The 18,627-nt window shown below is 37.5% G+C and overlaps 3 protein-coding genes across 4 annotated transcripts; all 3 read left to right on the forward strand.

Moving 5' to 3' along the window:
* Positions 1-2,225: 2,225 nt before the first annotated feature.
* Positions 2,226-6,846, forward strand: slc25a43 (solute carrier family 25 member 43). Its single transcript, XM_056770405.1, has 5 exons — positions 2,226-2,641; positions 3,970-4,211; positions 4,462-4,634; positions 5,392-5,526; positions 5,838-6,846. The coding sequence occupies exons 1-5, from the start codon at positions 2,370-2,372 to the stop codon at positions 6,051-6,053; spliced, it is 1,038 nt and encodes a 345-aa protein (XP_056626383.1). The 5' UTR covers positions 2,226-2,369; the 3' UTR covers positions 6,054-6,846.
* Positions 6,847-7,417: 571 nt separating this feature from the next.
* On the forward strand, positions 7,418-9,848 carry slc25a5 (solute carrier family 25 member 5). Its single transcript, XM_056769915.1, has 4 exons — positions 7,418-7,629; positions 8,609-9,095; positions 9,178-9,318; positions 9,410-9,848. The coding sequence occupies exons 1-4, from the start codon at positions 7,519-7,521 to the stop codon at positions 9,565-9,567; spliced, it is 897 nt and encodes a 298-aa protein (XP_056625893.1). The 5' UTR covers positions 7,418-7,518; the 3' UTR covers positions 9,568-9,848.
* A 1,736-nt stretch (positions 9,849-11,584) lies between these two features.
* Positions 11,585-18,071, forward strand: si:rp71-46j2.7 (uncharacterized). Of its 2 annotated transcripts, none has more exons than XM_056769913.1 (16): positions 11,585-12,008; positions 12,617-12,713; positions 13,086-13,299; positions 13,580-13,722; positions 14,513-14,672; positions 14,764-14,819; positions 14,950-15,143; positions 15,242-15,355; positions 15,448-15,573; positions 15,659-15,784; positions 15,873-16,031; positions 16,503-17,052; positions 17,140-17,206; positions 17,389-17,564; positions 17,660-17,748; positions 17,833-18,071. In XM_056769913.1, exons 1-16 carry the CDS (start codon positions 11,826-11,828, stop codon positions 17,923-17,925), a joined length of 2,547 nt encoding a protein of 848 aa, XP_056625891.1. In that variant the 5' UTR covers positions 11,585-11,825; the 3' UTR covers positions 17,926-18,071. The 2 variants fall into 2 exon arrangements, with proteins under 2 accessions (XP_056625891.1, XP_056625892.1); XM_056769914.1 differs by having other exon boundaries at positions 11,587-12,008; positions 15,677-15,784.
* Positions 18,072-18,627: the final 556 nt, after the last annotated feature.

Raw genomic sequence — 18,627 nt, forward strand, 5'->3', positions numbered from 1 at the left:
CAAAGGGATGCTTCTTGTCACATACAAAGGAAGTGCCAGGACTTTTACTGCTTCTGAGAGCAGAGAGTTTTCTCGTTCTCACTGTGGTATTGTTTTGTCAAATCACTATGACTGTGATATTGAAAGTGTAAATAAAGTGACTCCCGGATGTGGACATTGTCATTGACATAGATAAATAGATACAACATAATCCTGAGTTATGTCTGCCGAACGACCGACTGGTAATTTCGAATGAAATGTCACTTCTGTAATGTTGAAATATCTCGATCGCTATTCTAAGCTGTACCAGCCCCCAGCTAATGCTGCGGCATAGGGGCTCTTTTGAACAGACTGTCATTTCCTTCTCGGGGCACTGTTATTCCAGTAGCCTTTGTGAAAAAGCCAAGTGGCCCAGCTACAGACAGGAGGTGGGATCTTCACAGGCAGCTGAGGTTGTCGACTCAGCAGGGGAGGGAGGCGCACATCGTAGGGGGATACAGGCCGAAAACAAACACTAGCCCTAACAGGAAAGAAACTACAAGACCCTGCTGGGAAATTAGGGGGACTCATGTGCTCATTTTCATACATAGAGAGACATGCTAAAACGTGACATGTTTGTTGTCATGAAGGGTTTGAAGGCAGGGAGTAGATGTTTACATTGGTAGAATTAAATGGATTTAAAGACGGCACACATAACATACACAAATACAGTATAGGCCAAGTGCTTTGAAAAATCAGCAGATCAATCATATTTTTTATGTATATTGTACAAGTTCAAAGCCTTAATCAAAGTAGAAAAGTTTTATAAACATCAATTTTTAGACTGATTTGTCAGTGAACAGAACGATTTTTACTGTTTTGTGTGGTAAAATAATAATATAGTTCAGACGATGTGAATTGCTGGCCCATACGTTACGTGGTTATTCGACAAACTTTCCTCAAATGTTTTCTTTTTTAATATGAAAAATACTTTACATGTTATCAGCTATTAAAGGAGCAGTCTAGTGCAGCATTTTATTTAATAGGGTCCAAAAACAAGGTCTGAAACAAAAAAAAATTGTAGTTAAGATGCTGATAATGCTCTTGAGTGATGGTCTGCTCCAGTGTGTGGCAAACAGCGCCCTCTTTTGACAATTTACATTCACAACAGATTACTCAACAGGGCAAGGAATAGAATTGAATGTGGATGATTCACAAATAGAAAATCTGTATTTCCTATACTTTGGGCATGTAGTGACCCGAAACTTGCATGCCTAGAAACTACATTTTTTTGTCGAGTTTGTTTTCTGATTTGGCATTTAATAAAGAAAAACTAAAGCTAATCTAAAACCAAATGTTGGTTTGCATTAACTGAAAAACTGAAATAACTTATTAACAGATATTAATTGTATTTCCTAATTTTATAAAAATTGGGAGAGTTGAATGTTTCAGATTGACAAATACAGCCAGCATGGCATCAATAAAAAACACTAATGAAAATGGAATATGCCAACGGTTGGGTTTGGTAAAGACTGCCATCTTCTGGTGAAAGAAATGACTTGCATACTTAAGACTCAAAGCAAAACATTCATTGCCATTATAATGGCTAAATATTGCAGATAGTCGGAAAAGTATTTGCTAACAACAATAGTCACATCCTTAAAATGCAGCCGTATGAGGATTGTTATGTGCTGTTATAATTTGCATCATATTAGTAGAAATATTCGGATGTATTTTTTCTTCATAAAGAATGTTCATTGAGCCATTGAATATTTAATTAATCAGTAATCAGTTAATATTATTTGTGAATAACAATTTGTAATTCTAAAACTACGTAAAGCTGTTGATATATTTAATGAAAGTTACACATTTACATGTTCCGTTTGAAGAAATATGCCAACACTGACACCTGTAGGTATATGTTGGTACTTCTAGTGTCCCACCCCACCCAATCTCTGTAAAAATGAATAAAACCTGTCATTGGGAAGAAGTCGACCCAAAAATGTGTTACAAAAATTAAATATATTGATGTGATGTCTGCTGAACATATTAGACGGATGCATTTATGTCTTGTTAAAGCCCTGTATATTATATTTACTGTATATTTTTCGTTTTGAACTGGTACATTTCATCTAATCACACCAGCTGGTTTGCAGAATTTCTTTTTAAAAGAGTGACAGCTAGTTTGACAGCTGGATTGCATGCAACCAAATTTGTGTCTACATAAACGACACCCCGCCTCCAACAAAATGTGACTTGCCCCTGGATGGCACTGTAGCTGCAGCTGGATAACGTTACCTGTATGACAAACCGTTAGTGAGATCAGTTTTTTTACGATACGATTGTAATTCACAAACCGCTTGTTTAACAGGAAGTAAGCTGGAAAAACAGATTAGTTTCTGTTGTGAACTATGGCCACAGTCAGAAAGGATGACCGTCTGACAAGTTCTCAGAGTTTACTCTGCGTCGGTTTTGCGGGGATTTTCAGCAAAACTGTAACGTCGCCTCTGGAAGTCGTAAAGATTTTAAGTCAAATAGGAACATTTCACTGTAAACGCGGCTTCCTACAAAGCTTTGTTTTTGTCTCTCAGAATGAGGGACTACGAGCATTTTGGAAGGGTAATATGGTTTCCTGTTTACGGTTGTTTCCTTACAGTGCCATACATTTAGCAACTTACAAAAAGTGAGTATTACACCTTTTTAATACTCGAATGTTCCGTTTGGAATAAACGATTATCTGTGTTTTATACACGATGTGCATATATGTACTGCGCTTGATGTTTTGTTTGATTCCTTAACTGATAATGAACTTATAAATCAGATCTGTGATGGTAAACAAAGACTGACAGGACGTGTTATCTTAACTAGTATTTGAAAGTATGCAGGTGAGATATAATTTGGATTATAAAAGAATGCTGTAGTCGCATGGTAAGACTCGTTTTAATGTGTTTATGATGTTGCTTTTATGAGAGACGTCGTTTAATTAAATTTTACTCTCCTTTTGCTACATTATATTAGCTTGTGTTCATTTCCGCAGCTGGGTTTACTTTCGTTCATCGTGACGTAAATCACCCCTTCTAACTGGCCAATCAAATGGCTCAGAGAACCTGCGCGTTAAGTGGCGTCATGAGATACGCGCTGCGCAGATCTATTGGCGAATTCAATTAAAGTATCGCGAGAAACCACTTCTTCCGAATCACTCTCGCGGTATCTTGATGTCATACGCCGAATTTTCTTGCGCATCTCCGTATGTGAGCGAAACAAATCTCTGGTGCATATGAGCAGGCTTAGAAGGTTTTAAATTAATTCTGTGAAGAACGAGTGAAATGTTTTTAGGTTTGTGAAACGTATGTAGTATGTGTACGTTAACTCTGCAACGATTATCAACAAGGGTTCATCTTGGTATGAATTATTATACATGTCACGTGTCTCCCATGCTGCAGGGGTATACACCGGAAACCCAGCCATCATGGTTAGAAAGACCCGTACATAGTGTTCCAGTATTCCAGGAAAAAGAGAGAGAGGGGGTGTATCCGGTTGTGTTTCGAACAGAGTGTTCCTGTGATTTAAATACAGGATGTGGGCCTCTGTAATTCAAATTTATGTTACTTCTTAATAGTCATATATATGGATATTAAGACGGTTTAAAGTAATTAAAAAATTAGTTGAAGTTATAAGCACTGTTTCTACTTGTACTATTACTGTTCATTTCTAATACAAATAATAACACAATTGGGCCTATGTGAATAACAAAGTTCAAACAAAACTAAATTATATCTTGTATATAATAACCATATATATAACATAAATATATCATAACCATATATATGATTTGTTTACTCTTCGTAACTCATCTTTAAGGAAATAACTATAAAAAGGTATTAAACCTTTGCATTATGAAAAATAAGTGTGTCAAAATCTTCAACTGTTACTTTCTAACTGTCAAAATGTTTTTGTAAAAATATGTTAATTTTAAAATCACAACTATTCACTTTATTATATTTCTGACAGTATTATCCATCTACACATTGATGAACTGGGTGAAATCTCACAATGGAGGGCCATAGTTGCAGGAGGACTTGCTGGAATAACTGCGGCTTTAGCAACATATCCTTTGGAGGTGGTTGAAACCAGGTTTATTGCTCAGAATTGCAGAGAACCAACTCACAGGGGGCTTCTGGATTCTCTTTCCAGTATCTACAGAAATGAAGGGATTCAGTCCCTTTACAGGGGCTTTTCCCTAACAATATTAGGTTAGTATTATGTTAGACACATTAAATAATGCGTGGGAAAAAACTCACTATAATATCGGTTTGTGTCCCATTAAGCAAGTGCTCAATTGTTCTATATACTGTATTCATAATATTAGTATTAATATAGCTTAATATGGTTATAGTTCTGGATCCTTCACAATTTTGAAAGATCATTTGCATCAACTTTATGAAAGCTGTTGAGAAGTTGGAAAATTGATCATTATACCTCATTTGCATTACTGTGCAATAGGTGCAGTTCCCTTCTCGGTTGGCTGCTATGTGGTATATGTCAACTTGGATAAGCTGTGGCAAGAACGTCATGTTCGCTTCACATCTCTGCAGAACTTCATCAATGGTTGTTTAGCGGCAGGAGTTGCTCAGACTCTCTCCTTCCCCTTTGAAACTGTTAAAAGAAAGATGCAGGTAAGAATCTTTCAGGGGTACTGTTGCACTGTAGTGCCACATGTCACCATAGGGTGTCACAATGGTATAAGTGTCACAGACTTTCTATTAGAATGTGTACATTAATGACTGGTGTACCTAGATGTGCATTTATATTGTGAATTTAACATTAAAATATAAAAAACTATCAAATAAAAGCCTTTGAAACAGTTCTCACAGAACAAAGCATGCCTACTATTAAAGAGCACAAGGCTTTGTGGCAGCTGAGAATGTAGATAGTGTCCAGTGTCTGCCTATGCCAAAGATAATAATTCTAAAGATAGCTGACCCCTCACACACACAACTAATAGTGCTGCTATATGTATACCCTCATATATGTGCTTTTGTATGTTTTAACAAACTGCAAAACCAGACAGGAAAAATCTGCATTATCTCTTTGACTAAACTGCTTTGTCAGAAAAAATGGCTGCTAATTATTCTGAGAAGACTCTCAGTTTGGTGCTAAACAGCAGCGTCTATAGACACAGTCAACACAGCCCACAGAACCAAGAGGGTTCAAGGAAGCATAGGAAAATGTGCTGCAATGCCATACCATACTAATGTAGCCAACATAATTTTATTGAATAAAATATATAGGAAACTGAATATCATTCTATTTTTGTAATTTATACTGTGTTTTTATCTTGAAGTTTTTAATATGTTTTATTAATGACATTGATAATGGTCTCATAGAGAAATATTTGATAATCGGGGAATATTTTTTCGATGTATGCTTTAGGCCCAGAGTCTTCTTCTGCCACATTGTGGAGGAGCAGATGTCCATTTTAATGGGATGATAGACTGCTTTAGACAGGTCATCAAGAACAAGGGCGTCATGGCTCTTTGGAGTGGCCTTACTGCCAACATGGTGAAGGTGAGATTTGTGTAATGTGTTCATGTGATGGCAGAGATAAAAATAACTTCAGCATTGTATGTTTTCTATGTAAATGATCTGACGTTCGATATTGGCTCCGTATGTCAGCTGTGAATTTGCTGTTTACACACTTATTTCTTAAATAACATTTTTTGATAGCACTGTAAAACAATCTAGAATGTTTATTGCTCAGCAGACATGCGTTGACACGTTCTCTCTGTAGAGGTATCTGCCTAAAACTGCATTCTCAAATCTTACAATTCATGTCTTAACGTGTGATATATGGTTGAAAACGTTTTTTTATATTACAGATCGTCCCTTATTTTGGCCTGCTCTTCAGTTGTTTTGAGATGTGTAAGCAAGTCTGCCTTTACCGGAATGGCTACATCATTTCTCCTCTAAGCTACAAACCTAAACCTGGGGTGGACCAAAGCCTGGGCCCATATGAACTGCAAGAGTTTAAGCGCAACCTCAGAAATAGAAAAGTACAGAGACCACGGAATACATCGATTGGAAACCGCTGGTAATTTGGTTCCTGCTAGACTGACAATTCTCTGAGGTGCTATTCGACTCTCCTGAATACATTGAAATGAGTGTAAGACGGTTTTACTGCCTTAAGTTCGAACTCAAAGTTCATCTTCAGTGTGGCACTTTACGCAGTATATTTAGCAATAATGAAAAACATTGTACCTGTCATTGTATTTACGTCTAATGGGCTGGTTTACGGATTCGGCACATACATACTTGAAGTACAGTCCATGTTCTGTGGTATCCCAGACACATCAGTGAGCCTTTTAGGCCGTATTAAAGATGCACAAGCATTTAATTGTTATAACCTTCAGTCACTTAACTACACACACCACTGCAATGGTATTTTTTTTAAGTAAAGCACTGTGGTTAAGACTGTTTGAATTGATCATGTCTCAGGAAAAAGTGTTGACTACCATTGAACAATACAGATCCATGCCTTTGTCAAACAAAGTATTATTGTTTTATTCGTTTTTAGCACTCAAGGCTTTTTAAAGGTCTTCTGTTATTTATAAGCCCATGCCTTTAAGGTCATGTTTTGGTGCAATTTAACATTTGCTTCTTGGATAAATAATGTGTGAGATTTTAAATCTGCATTGTAAACCAATGCGTCCTGTTTATCTGAACACACAGTCCTTAATAACCCTGACTGAACTGTAAAAAATGCTCTTCAATAAAAGTGTTACCATTGAAATATGTAACGTTCTTAAATGTAGAACATAATTATGTCAATCCTAAACCAGTAAGCACATTGAAAAATAGAAAACAATAAACATCACATTTGTCAACTTCTATTATTTTCATATATCAGTTGTGTTTTAATGAGATTGTTTCTTACAGTGTTGGAGGTTTTAGGATTGATTGGTAATCACATTGGATCACTAAATTTGCTACATAATCAAAAGTCATGTGAAGGACTTTATACTAGTATGATGACCTTTTGTCCCTCATTCACATGGCCTTGGAGATCATTTACTAAAGACGGGCGGTACAGTAGTGACGAATAAGCTTGCTATGTCACCTTGGAGAACTGCTACTTTGCTTAAAGCTAAAGGTGAAAACTGGACAACTCTTGCTAAAGCATCTGTCAAAACCAGTCTAACATGTATTTGTTTGTATATTTTATATTGAACATCAACTATTACCTTCTTAGGAACAAGTCATTATGTCATTAATCGTTCCCAAAACTTCCTTTCTTCGTTTATGCTTTACACCTTGGTAACGCTTAAGGTTACACTAACTTTGAGCCATTCATTGCGTCATTACACACGATTGCCCTGCCCCGCGTCCAATCAAATCTTAGAAGGAACGCGTACGTTTCATCTCGCGAGAGCAACGTATTAAAAATCTCTTCGCAACTGTTCATTCGGCCATTTCGAATCAGCCGGTATAACAAGCAGGTCCTGCGGCAGAGCGGGATTGACATTTTCAAGCTAACGTACACCCCTCCAAGAACATCCGAAAATGAATGAGACCGCAATGTCGTTCCTTAAGGACTTTTTGGCCGGTGGCATTGCCGCTGCCATCTCCAAAACTGCCGTGGCCCCCATCGAGAGAGTCAAACTACTGCTTCAGGTAAAATATACGCAATTTAATTCATGGTCTAATATAATCTGAGATTTATGAAAAAATTAGTTAACATTAGTTAACACCGGGTCGTAAGTGTAGCGGGTTGTTCGCGTTTGATCTACAAATATAGTTATACGTTAAATGGGACATTCAGGTAACATTTACAAAGATTCTGAAGGAAAGATGGTCTTGACTAACGTTAAGTGATTGAGCGTTAAGGTGACCCATTCTTTGATTAAATTTGGTAATTCAATATGGTCTTTGTATTATTTTACAATAGATTAACGTAAGGCCTTAAGTGCCTAGCGTTGGTAACCTTTAACTACCCCCTTCTATGGAAGGACCCGGGAAATGCCTCAACCCACAACCAAGTGGAGGTTAAATGACTGTAATTTGACGGAGATTGTTAGCGAAATACTCTATAGAGAAACTGCGATACATCTGTTTAATTTACAAAATGATTTTATTGTTCCAATGTACCCCAGCATCAAATGATCTCGCCAAGGTCGCGAGAAGGGGAGGCCTGCGAGGAGCTAGGCCTTCGTTGCTAGCTTACAAGCTAACGCTCACATATAAGAACGACCTCTTAACGTTATCTTTTGTTCGAGAGCACTGTCCTCTACGACATTGCATCTTGTTTTTATACTTTAATGTACGTTTATAACGTGTTGTAAATTCTTAGCAGGTGATTTTGGAGCAGTTTTAGCGAATAATCATTTAAACGAGTTTAGTTCGGGAAACCGTTTTACCGGAAGATGATACTCGTTTGCGCCCTACCGGCGTTTCTTTCATTTAGCATAATCACATGTCAGTGGTTCCTTATTGAGATTTTGCTTTCTACGGACTTGTTTTCTAGTGCAATAGCTTTATAATTACAGCTTTCGCTGTTTTCATGTTTTAGAAATATTTTGGAGCCATCAAATGGATCAGATTCATTGAACGTCTTGGATTATGTATACGATTAATCACTTTCTTCTGTTTACAGGTGCAACATGCCAGCAAACAGATTACCGCTGATATGCAGTACAAGGGCATTATTGACTGCGTGGTGCGTATCCCCAAGGAGCAGGGCTTTATGTCCTTCTGGAGAGGAAACTTGGCCAACGTCATCAGATACTTCCCCACCCAGGCCCTCAATTTTGCTTTCAAAGACAAGTACAAGAAGGTTTTCCTTGATGGTGTAGACAAGCACACCCAGTTCTGGAGGTACTTCGCAGGTAACCTGGCCTCAGGTGGTGCTGCTGGTGCCACATCCCTCTGCTTCGTCTACCCTCTTGACTTTGCAAGAACCCGTCTTGCTGCTGATGTCGGCAAAGCTGGTGCAACGAGAGAGTTCAGTGGTCTTGGTAACTGCTTGGTAAAGATCTCCAAGTCTGATGGTATCAAGGGTCTGTACCAGGGCTTCAATGTATCCGTGCAGGGTATCATCATTTACAGAGCTGCCTACTTCGGCATCTATGACACAGCCAAGGGTGAGTTTACATTGGTTTATTTATTTATTTTGCCACTTCTTTTTGCCATTATTATAACTAATATTTGTTCTCTTGTCTTTAGGAATGATGCCAGATCCCAAGAACACCCACATTGTTGTCAGCTGGATGATTGCTCAGACTGTGACTGCTGTCGCTGGTCTTGCATCTTACCCCTTCGATACAGTCCGTCGTCGTATGATGATGCAGTCTGGACGTAAAGGAGGTCAGTTACTGGTTATGAGCCATTCCTGATGTGTTCTTGACTAGTACCTGTTCAAGCAGACTATTAAATCATTTGCTTCTTTCTTTTGTAGCCGACATCATGTACAGCGGCACCATTGATTGCTGGAAGAAGATTGCACGTGATGAGGGTGGCAAGGCTTTCTTCAAGGGTGCCTTGTCCAACGTTCTTCGAGGCATGGGCGGTGCCTTTGTGCTGGTGTTGTATGATGAGTTGAAGAAGGTCATGTAAATGTTTCTTGTCCACCATTCAATGTGAGATGTTTAACTGTAACATATCTTGTACATTTGGAAGGACTCTAAAATTCCACCTTATTTATAGGGACCAACTAGTATGTCATTACTAGTTGTACAGGAAGTTGTTTTGTGGTTTTATTTTACCCACCTCCTTTTGTTCCCCCTCACCATACTGTCATTCCCGGAGAGAAAGAGTGCCAGGTACTGAAATCTACCTGTTTTCCAGCCGGTCTGTTTTTAGTCTTTACTTCAATAAAAACCCACTGAACGAACCTATACTGTAACTTGTCCTGGTTTTCTTTCTTCCCATCTGCTACATCTATATGTACCAGTAATTTTAGCAGTTACTTTTTTGTTAGCTTTGTGTATAGGGCATTGGTCTTTCAGATAGGAAGGAGTAATACCTATTTCAGGTAGTAAGAAAATTAATAAATGTTTAAGAACCTTATGAACATTCAAGAAATACAGCGTCTTTAGATTACACCACAGATAGTGGTCAGTATTAGATGTTTATGTGAAGGCTAGACTCACTCAACACCTTGACTGGTTTCTGGATGTCAAGCAGTGTTTTATTTCCTTGGATGCAACCTCATTCCCTGTTGGCCCACGTTGGAAAGAATTTGGGTCTGTCCCAAGAGCAACTGTGAGGGTCATGTTTGCCCTTCAGTGTAATTCAGTCCTGCAATACTGATGATTGACCTTAGAAGCTGTCTATGTTGCTGTACAATAAAATCACTTTTGAACTTTAATGAATTTGTAATGTGTGTCCATTTGTGGTGAATACCTTCACAAACTTGCACTATGACCTAAAGTTGACTTTAAATGGCAAATGTAAGAATTGGGTGAAATGAAATCGAACACTTTCCCGGCGGTGGAAATACGCAGATATCGTCAAAGAAAGACGATAATGCATATCCAAAGCTTTAAAATGACAAAAGTTAGCTCGTGCATGTCTCGTAACAAAAACCTCGGTGACCCTCTTGGTGGATCTTAGCCTGGTTGTAAATTAGCACGCTAATCCGTCCTTGCATCACCTTCAGTACATGCATGCCTAAAGGCGAGTTACTGGGTGTGGTATTACAGGAGGTTCAGAAAGGAATAGTAAATGGTTGTCAAACATACGGTATTTACCTATTCTGCAAATGTCGCTATTATAATTATGCACATATCAAGATTTATGTTATTTGCAAGGTCGTTGTTTTAAGAAGTGTAATTTTATTAATACACAATAAAGCATATGGGTTATGCTAACAAATGTTAGGTAAGAATCGTCACGTTTACAAAAAAATGCCGCGTATCTGCGTTAGCAGTAAGCCCTCTGTCGATTACGCAATAATCGGAACACTAGAACTACTCCTGTGACGTAATCCTAGAAGGCGGTTCATTCTTGCGCTGTCTGGCAGCAGCTACTCGCATGTTAAACGTTTAGTAACGTTTTAACCATCGGGTCTATTTTTAAGGGTTTGATCTCTTGCCAGCGAGCTGCGCAAATCGAGCCGTGTATCATCAAAGTACAGCGAGGGCGATTCGACTGAGCTTGCTCTCGCGGTACTTTGACGTAAAAGTACCGCGGTCTTCATCTGCGCAGCACAGCACGTAGTGGAACGCACATACGTTTTGCTTACTGCAGGTTCTAATGCACAGCAGCTCCCTGCTGACAGCCAGTGAAAGGGCATTCTGTCCTCTGCTGACTGGATCGTCAACGCACGATGATAATGTCTTAATTCATCCAGTGTTTTAATAAAATTACCTGACACATAAAACAGCAACTGCAGCAGTTTCTCTTTTCTTGGACGTAATCATTCTAGAGTGAAATGAATCTTACGTGTGCCACCTTGCGGTAAAGATGGTTCATTGCAGATGCTATGCATGGCATGGCAACTATTTGGTATTTTTCCCTAAAGGGAAAAAAGTGCTGCAACATGACACATGCTTTATTGAGGTAATATATATTATATACATTTTAGAAGAAAACTTTTTACATTTGAAAAAGAAAATGTGGATAGCGTAAAGCACAATACATAACAGGTAAAAAGGGCTGCTAAGAATAAGCAGACGCTCCAGGAAGGATACCGTTGAACGCGACAATTGTATTGCACCAATCACATTACGATCGCAGGTTCCCTCATAACGCAAGTAGCTTATCTTCCGGTTCTGAATACAACGCGTCTGTATCAATGAAAACACAAGTCTGGTGTTGCTTTTGCATGGACAAATGACGGAATCTCTTTCGGAAATTGGACCTTTTTAAAGATGCACACTCTGCGGTGCTTTGTCGCCGTTGTATTTGTGCTCGTTTGGTACTTTTCAGCGTTTGGACAGTTATGGACACAGGCGATCTTTTTCTTTTTAAGCTTTTTCAGTTTCTTTTTTAAAAACCAAGAACGCGAAACAAGTACTCAGACAGATGATTTAACGGAGGAAACGACACGCCAGGTAACGTTAACGGTATTAAGTTCCTTATTTAAAAAGTATTGTTACGGCACAGGGCACACTGTGTTGTATATGAAGTTAGAAGGGTGACATGAAAAGGAGAATCTTAAATGTATGAAAAATCAAATAACATTTCGTTTAGATTTTTCTATTTTATTATTATTAATAATACTTATGAGTGACCTTACATGTGAACACAATTGTAAACATAGATTTTAAAATATGACGTCGAATCTTGGCATACATTATCTTTGAAATAGATATTTACTGTAAACTGTGAAACAATAAGATTAAAATCTACATCTGAGAAGTGTTTAGTTAGTGTAGGTTCCAAGAAGTGTCAAGAATGTGGAAGGCACTATAGTGGAAGTGGATAACTGAAACTGCAGATTTCACATAAAACGGAAGGTTTCTAGGGGAAAACGTATGGAAACTATTTAGGTTTTATTTTCACTTTTAATTTGTTTTCTGTTCATTATATTCGTATGAGGATCTTGTAAAATGAGCAAATCTTCTAATGCCCTCATTTCTGTAGCTGTATGTACTTCATCTGAGAAATCATCAGTGAAATTACTGTAGTGTAATCCCTTCCACATAATCCTCTGTTTCAGACAAAGAAGGAAAGCAATGATGAGCAGGATGCCGGGACAGGTCAAAATTTACCTCAGACAAAGCAATATCCAAATGTGCAGAGGTCACTTCTTCAGGGTAAATAATCCTGTTCTCGTTCAAAGGCGTTATGCCATTCTTGTATGTTAAGCATGTCTGCAGATCAGGACTGAAACATTTTCACTGAACCGTGACACACAAACATTATCACCATCAACGTTTCTTTTTCGTGGTACAACAAAACGGAAGTGCCACTTCACACACTGTTAATTCTCGCACCAAACGTCTGACATACATTTTGTTTAAAGATAATATTTATAAATTGCATCTATTTGTTAAACGATATAGTCCTTAACATATAAAAACAAAACAAAATTGTCTGTCTCTGATAACAAATATAGCTTGGTGAAGAAGTTTTTTGCAAATAAACCACAGCAATTGTGCATTCAAAATGTGTTGTATCTTTTTTAGTGTTTAAATGTGCCTATGCTTACCTGGTCCAGCCCTGGTACACTGCCCCAGAACCTGGTGATAGTCAGCCCTTACACAGGGCACTGCAGAACGAGTTTAACCTGGTTGTGGAGAAAATAATATGTAAGGCCAAAAACTTTGATCTGTCTGCCACCAGTGTGGGTTGTGTTCGGATCTTGACTCAACACCTCCACCATGCAAAACAGTCAGACAGGTGAGTATGTGCTTGTCTGTTTTTCCTGTTTGTTTCTGTTTCCTCAAAACAAACTCTGCATAATTTGAGTCACTTATTATTGCAGGATTTTTTTCTTGTGTTAATGAGTATTAGTTCATTTAATAATTTGGGGAGAGTTTTATACAAAACATAAGTCCTTTCCTTTCTAACTTTATGACTCATCACATGCAATTCTAAGTTATACTTTTAGCACATGACTAACATGTCGTTTAAGATAGGTAAAAAAAATACCGGCCTGTTGTCTTTTGTTTGTGTTTAGTTCCCCGGTGTTTGGCACAAGATATGAGGAAATGGAATTTCTCAGAACGTTCTCTGAAGCCCTGGTTCGAAATTTTTTCCCTGAATATCTCTGGCAACCAAAGCTTTACCAGTGTTTCCTGACTGAGATTGTGGCCACCAAAGGTTAGTGAACTTTGTACAAAATTTGTACCAATAATCGTCTTAATGATCAGAACCTTCCACTCAGCTACCTGTCATCACCCTATGTGCCATTAACAGTCTTTGTTTCCAAATACTTTCACTTTCACACATGTTCCTCTGCATCTTTTGAGTTGAAAGATCTCAATAAACAAACCCGTCCATAAAAACTGACCTTTCCAACCCCACCATATCCCCCTCCTGATGAAAAACAAAATTATGGCTTATACTGTATATATATATATATATTCATGGATTATATCGGTTTTTTACACGCAGAGCCTTAAGTTTGCTTTTCATAAGTGTCTTAAAGGGACAGTTCACCCAAAAATAAAAATTCTGCCATCATTTACTAAAATCTGTATAGATTCATTTTTTGTGAGGAACACAGTGAAACATATTTGGTGGAATGCTTGTAAGCAAACAGTTCTTTTGCCTACTTATTGACTACCGTAGTAGGAAAAATTCAATGGTAGTCAAAACTGCCCCAGAACTGTTTGCTCTCCTACATTCTTCAAAATATATTCTTTTGTGTTTAACAGAACAAAGACATTTATAAAGCAATTTTTCATTCTATGGTAGTCAATGGTGACCAAGAACGGATCCTTTAGCCAACATTGTAAAGTTCTCATATTCACAGTAGGTCATGTTATCTGCCAAATGCTGCTAAAAACTTGACAAAATTTAACATTTGTGTTCTAGTTGGTTTAGTCGAATGTGTATTTTCTAATGGCACACTGAAAACATGCCTTAACACCCCTTTTTCCATCTGTAGTGCTTGATTTGCTTGTGACAAATCTCTGCAATCCAGACAACTTGAATCAGATGGTGGTTTTGCAGTTGGATAGAGTAACCCCTAAAAGCTCGGTTGGAGACCTGCTGAACTCTGACAGGGAAGGTACACCATCCTCCACGGCTAGTGAAGGAGCTGAAGTGTAAGTTATCCTAACAAAAAAAAAGTATTTAGTCAAATAAATTAATTTTTGAATTTCTGGTTTTAACATGCTTTATTAAAAAATTACAAAGATTAACAGATGACACAGAGGATGGCAGGTCTGAAGAAACCGGAGAAAAGAAAAAAGGTGATATATTTGATCAATTAAGTTTACAATAATTATATAATATATTGCTTTTTTGCTGTTGTCAGTTACTTTATTTTCTTGATTTGTTTTTAATCAAATAGTTTTTGTTTGTTTCCCGTTACCAAATCAGGCAACAGGATCAAAGAAAAATTTTCTAAATTTGTTGATAAGGTCAAGTCAAAGCAAGCCAAAAAGAAAAAGCTTAAGAAGAAGGAGCAGGACCTTTTGCAAAGGGCTTTAACAGCACGCAGACCTGCTGTTATAGAGGATGATGGAGGAAGCAGCAGAGAGTGCTCCATCAGAAGTAACATAGACACTGACAATGTGAGCAAACCACAGAAAATGTATCTAATTTCTTGATTCTATATGTTCCTATGTTTCCTTCTGTGCAACTGAGACTGTGTGTTTTTATGTATCTAAAGGACAGTGATATGGATGTTTGCCCAACAAGTTTTCAGGTCCAGGAGGACAGGATGGAGTTTAAACTTTCCTATGAGATGTGGCGAGTGGGGAAGTGGGCAGTCCAAGTTAGAAACGTGAGCCATATTTCAGATCAGGGATAAAAACGAAACCATTTGCAATTTTTAAATGTTTGTTTTTGAGTAAAATAAAATAATTATTACCTTAGGTTCAAAAGGAGAATGATGAGTTGTGTTTCATGGTTCACTTGGAGGAGAGAAATAATCCAGAGAATCTCCAATGGGATGTGAGAAAGACCCAGTCAGAAATTCTTCATTTTCATAGTCTCTGGCAGGTGAGAGAGTAAATCATGATCAAGCTGTGTCCATTATTACTTTCTCTTAATGTTTTAATATATACTGTAAGTTCACTTTTTGAAGGTATGTGCTTTTTTAAAGGATACATCTGCTTTACCCTCTATATCTACAATAGTAGAAAAATCAAATAGGGAACTCGATGACGCATACACAGAGGAAGTTAGATCAGCTTTGGAGCAGTTTTTGCAAGTAAGATGACTCTGACTGACAGACATTAATTTGTGGGAATTTTTAGCAAAAATAAAAACCTCATTTATTCAATTAAATTCCTCTTCAGGAGCTAGTTTCTGACGCACAACTAAGTCACAGTCAGCCTGTATTCCAGTTCTTGTGCCCTCTTGCACGGTTACTGAGCGAAGAGGAAGATGATGGAGGTGTGTGGGGTCTTCTGAGTGGACTTGCAAACTTTCTCACTCCTGGCCAAGATGAGGAAGAGGTAATACACACTTGTAGTTTGGACACTGATAATAATCTACATAAAAAATGCATAAACAAATATCAATGTAAAATATAGCCATTTCAGATCATTTGTGTGGAAATAAAACTTAAGACTTGTCTTAATCAAGGATCAATAAACACGCAGAAATATTTAAAGGGATAGGTCACCCAAAAAGGAAAATTCTGTCATCATTTACTCAGTTGTTCCAAAACTATATACATTTCTTTGTAAACCTTTGAATACAGTTGGGGGGATTCAGTACAGAATTACATTTTTTGGGTGAACTCTGTTTTTAATGTCGAATCGGCTTACATTTGAAAACATCTTTAAACTGCTGCTTGCAATTCATTTAAATTTTAGAAACCCCAAGTACTACCACACAGTGTACAACTGTACATTGAGTATACTTCTACCCTGTTGTAATCCAGGTAACCTAACGTTATCATGTGCTTTACTTTACTTTTACAGTCTCATAACCTCAGAAGGGAAGATAAGCTTGATGAAGCAAGAGCCCCAGTAAATCATGCCACACCGAATCCAGCTCGACTAGCCTGCACGGACACAACAGAAGAGCTGGATGGAGGCATTATGGAAGACGCAACAGCTGTAAACTTTAGGTTTTGGACCCCTCAGGAATCAGAACTGCAAGTGCAGGACAGCAAACAAATATCAGATGAACCTGACGGGGTTTTGGAAGGACAGGAGAATCTTGCTGAGAGCTTAGATATCTTTGTTAATAGATCCAAGTTAATAAGTCCTGTTGTACACTCCAGTGATGTCCCAAACTTGACCAGCAACCGTAATGAAGATTTACAGGCTGACACAACTGATGGGTTTAGAAGAAAAAAAGAACAGTTAACACACAAAAAAACAAATAGCTTACCAAAGCTCAAAGGAAAAGAGAAAACTGGAGAGACGGCCAGTCTGCCACAGGTACAGAAAAAAGAGCTCAACCAGACCAATTGGGAGCAACTTGAGGCCACCAAAGCCATTTTTGATTTATTGAAGGAAATAACTGGTATGATGTGACTTTCCTTGAGTTCTCTGGTCATTAAGTAGTTAAAAACAAATTAAATTATCTGATATTTTTATATTTCTTCCTCAGGTAACTCCTTCCTCATTAATATCTTTGTGGATGCCATTTTGAAACCTTTCATGCCTTTGTTAAAAAAGTAAGTTTTGTTTCTTTGTATCCTGTGTTTTTGTTGTGTGGCCAGATTTTCCTCTTTTTTTCGTACTTTTTTTAGATTGCTAGCTTTTGAGCACCGCATTCAAATCTTGGCGACAGTGTAAAAATGGGAAAATCTTTGTTGCGGTTGATGTGAAGATTCACATACAATTTCTTCCCATACAGAAAGGTGAATAATTTTTTAAATAAGATGAATCCAACAGAAGCTCACATTGCATCCTACATTGACAACTTCCGTGACAGAATATGGCCTAATGGAAACATGCCTCTCCGACCACCACGTGACAGTGAGGAAAAGCTTGAGACCAAGGAAAGGGCATTGCAGCTCTTAAGTTCAACATGTATGTACGATATTTATGCTTTAAACATATTGGTTCACATGTTGATTTTATTTCTTCACATTTGCTAATGTTCAGTAAATTTGTGGGGGTTTTAGATTCAAAATCTCTAATCCTGAAGAAAGGCGATGTGGAAACTGTGTTCAAGATCTTCCAGGATACAGATGGGAACAAGAAACTGCTCTATGTGAGAACTCTATTATTAATAATATTTGTTCTACATGTTTTTCCAGCATCGTATTTATTTATTTTTTTCTTTGTGTGTTCCTAGAGGCTGCTGAAATATGTTTTAAGGGAGCTCCTGCCTGGAGAGCCTGCCTTTAATACAACAACTAATGTAACTGTGAATGATTTTGTTTCATAATATTATCTATTTAACTTTTCCTTAAATTATGTCTAATTTTTTATGTGTATTATGTAATATTTTTTATTATTGTAACAATAATATTCAATACCATTGAGGACTTTGAGGAATGTATTAAATGGCTAATAAATATATTTTACTACTAATCTCGTATCGGATTTCTTGTAACATGACACATATCATGATTAAATGAAATGTGGTTTAGTTGACCGTCAGTAGGATTTACACAACATACCGGCTTACCAATTACATTAAAGCAATTCTCGCCAGTGTCGAATTTTTTTATCGATATGATGCCAAGTAAATAAAGGGCAAGTATCACGATAACTATACTTATTCATTTTAAAAGCATGCATTGAAACATACATGTCCTTTACTGCAGTGTCATGATTTTAAGTGATTCCACTTAATCTTTCTGTTGTCCTTATGTTGTCCAAATTGCTTCCATTGTTGACCCCATCTGTAAGTCGCTTTGGATAAAAGCATCTGCTAAATGACTAAATGTCAATGTGGCGAATGCATCACCAGGATGCCAAATCAGAATACACTGAAAGATTTTGTCATTTGTGCTCTCAAAGTGCAAGTATATTGTCATGTGTTACAGTAATGCTGCCCGTTGGTCATGTAATTACAAAAATAGTACAAATATAGTGTGTAACTAGTTTTTTTTAAGGATATCGTAAAGGCGACATTGTGAATTGG

This window comes from Triplophysa dalaica, chromosome 16, assembly GCF_015846415.1.
Source record: "Triplophysa dalaica isolate WHDGS20190420 chromosome 16, ASM1584641v1, whole genome shotgun sequence".
In the NCBI taxonomy this organism is placed as follows: Eukaryota; Metazoa; Chordata; class Actinopteri; order Cypriniformes; family Nemacheilidae; genus Triplophysa; species Triplophysa dalaica.

Bases quoted from the DNA above. Each gene is read 5' to 3' on its own strand.
- slc25a43 (XM_056770405.1), top strand. From the start codon at position 2,370: ATGGCCACAGTCAGAAAGGATGACCGTCTGACAAGTTCTCAGAGTTTA. The intron at 2,642-3,969 runs GTGAGTATTACA...TATTTCTGACAG, and splicing joins CATTTAGCAACTTACAAAAA to TATTATCCATCTACACATTG. The intron at 5,527-5,837 runs GTGAGATTTGTG...TTTATATTACAG, and splicing joins TTACTGCCAACATGGTGAAG to ATCGTCCCTTATTTTGGCCT.
- slc25a5 (XM_056769915.1), top strand. From the start codon at position 7,519: ATGAATGAGACCGCAATGTCGTTCCTTAAGGACTTTTTGGCCGGTGGC. The intron at 7,630-8,608 runs GTAAAATATACG...TTCTGTTTACAG, and splicing joins GAGTCAAACTACTGCTTCAG to GTGCAACATGCCAGCAAACA. The intron at 9,319-9,409 runs GTCAGTTACTGG...TTTCTTTTGTAG, and splicing joins GCAGTCTGGACGTAAAGGAG to CCGACATCATGTACAGCGGC.
- si:rp71-46j2.7 (XM_056769913.1), top strand. From the start codon at position 11,826: ATGCACACTCTGCGGTGCTTTGTCGCCGTTGTATTTGTGCTCGTTTGG. The intron at 14,820-14,949 runs GTGATATATTTG...TTACCAAATCAG, and splicing joins AACCGGAGAAAAGAAAAAAG to GCAACAGGATCAAAGAAAAA. The intron at 15,356-15,447 runs GTGAGCCATATT...TTATTACCTTAG, and splicing joins GGGCAGTCCAAGTTAGAAAC to GTTCAAAAGGAGAATGATGA.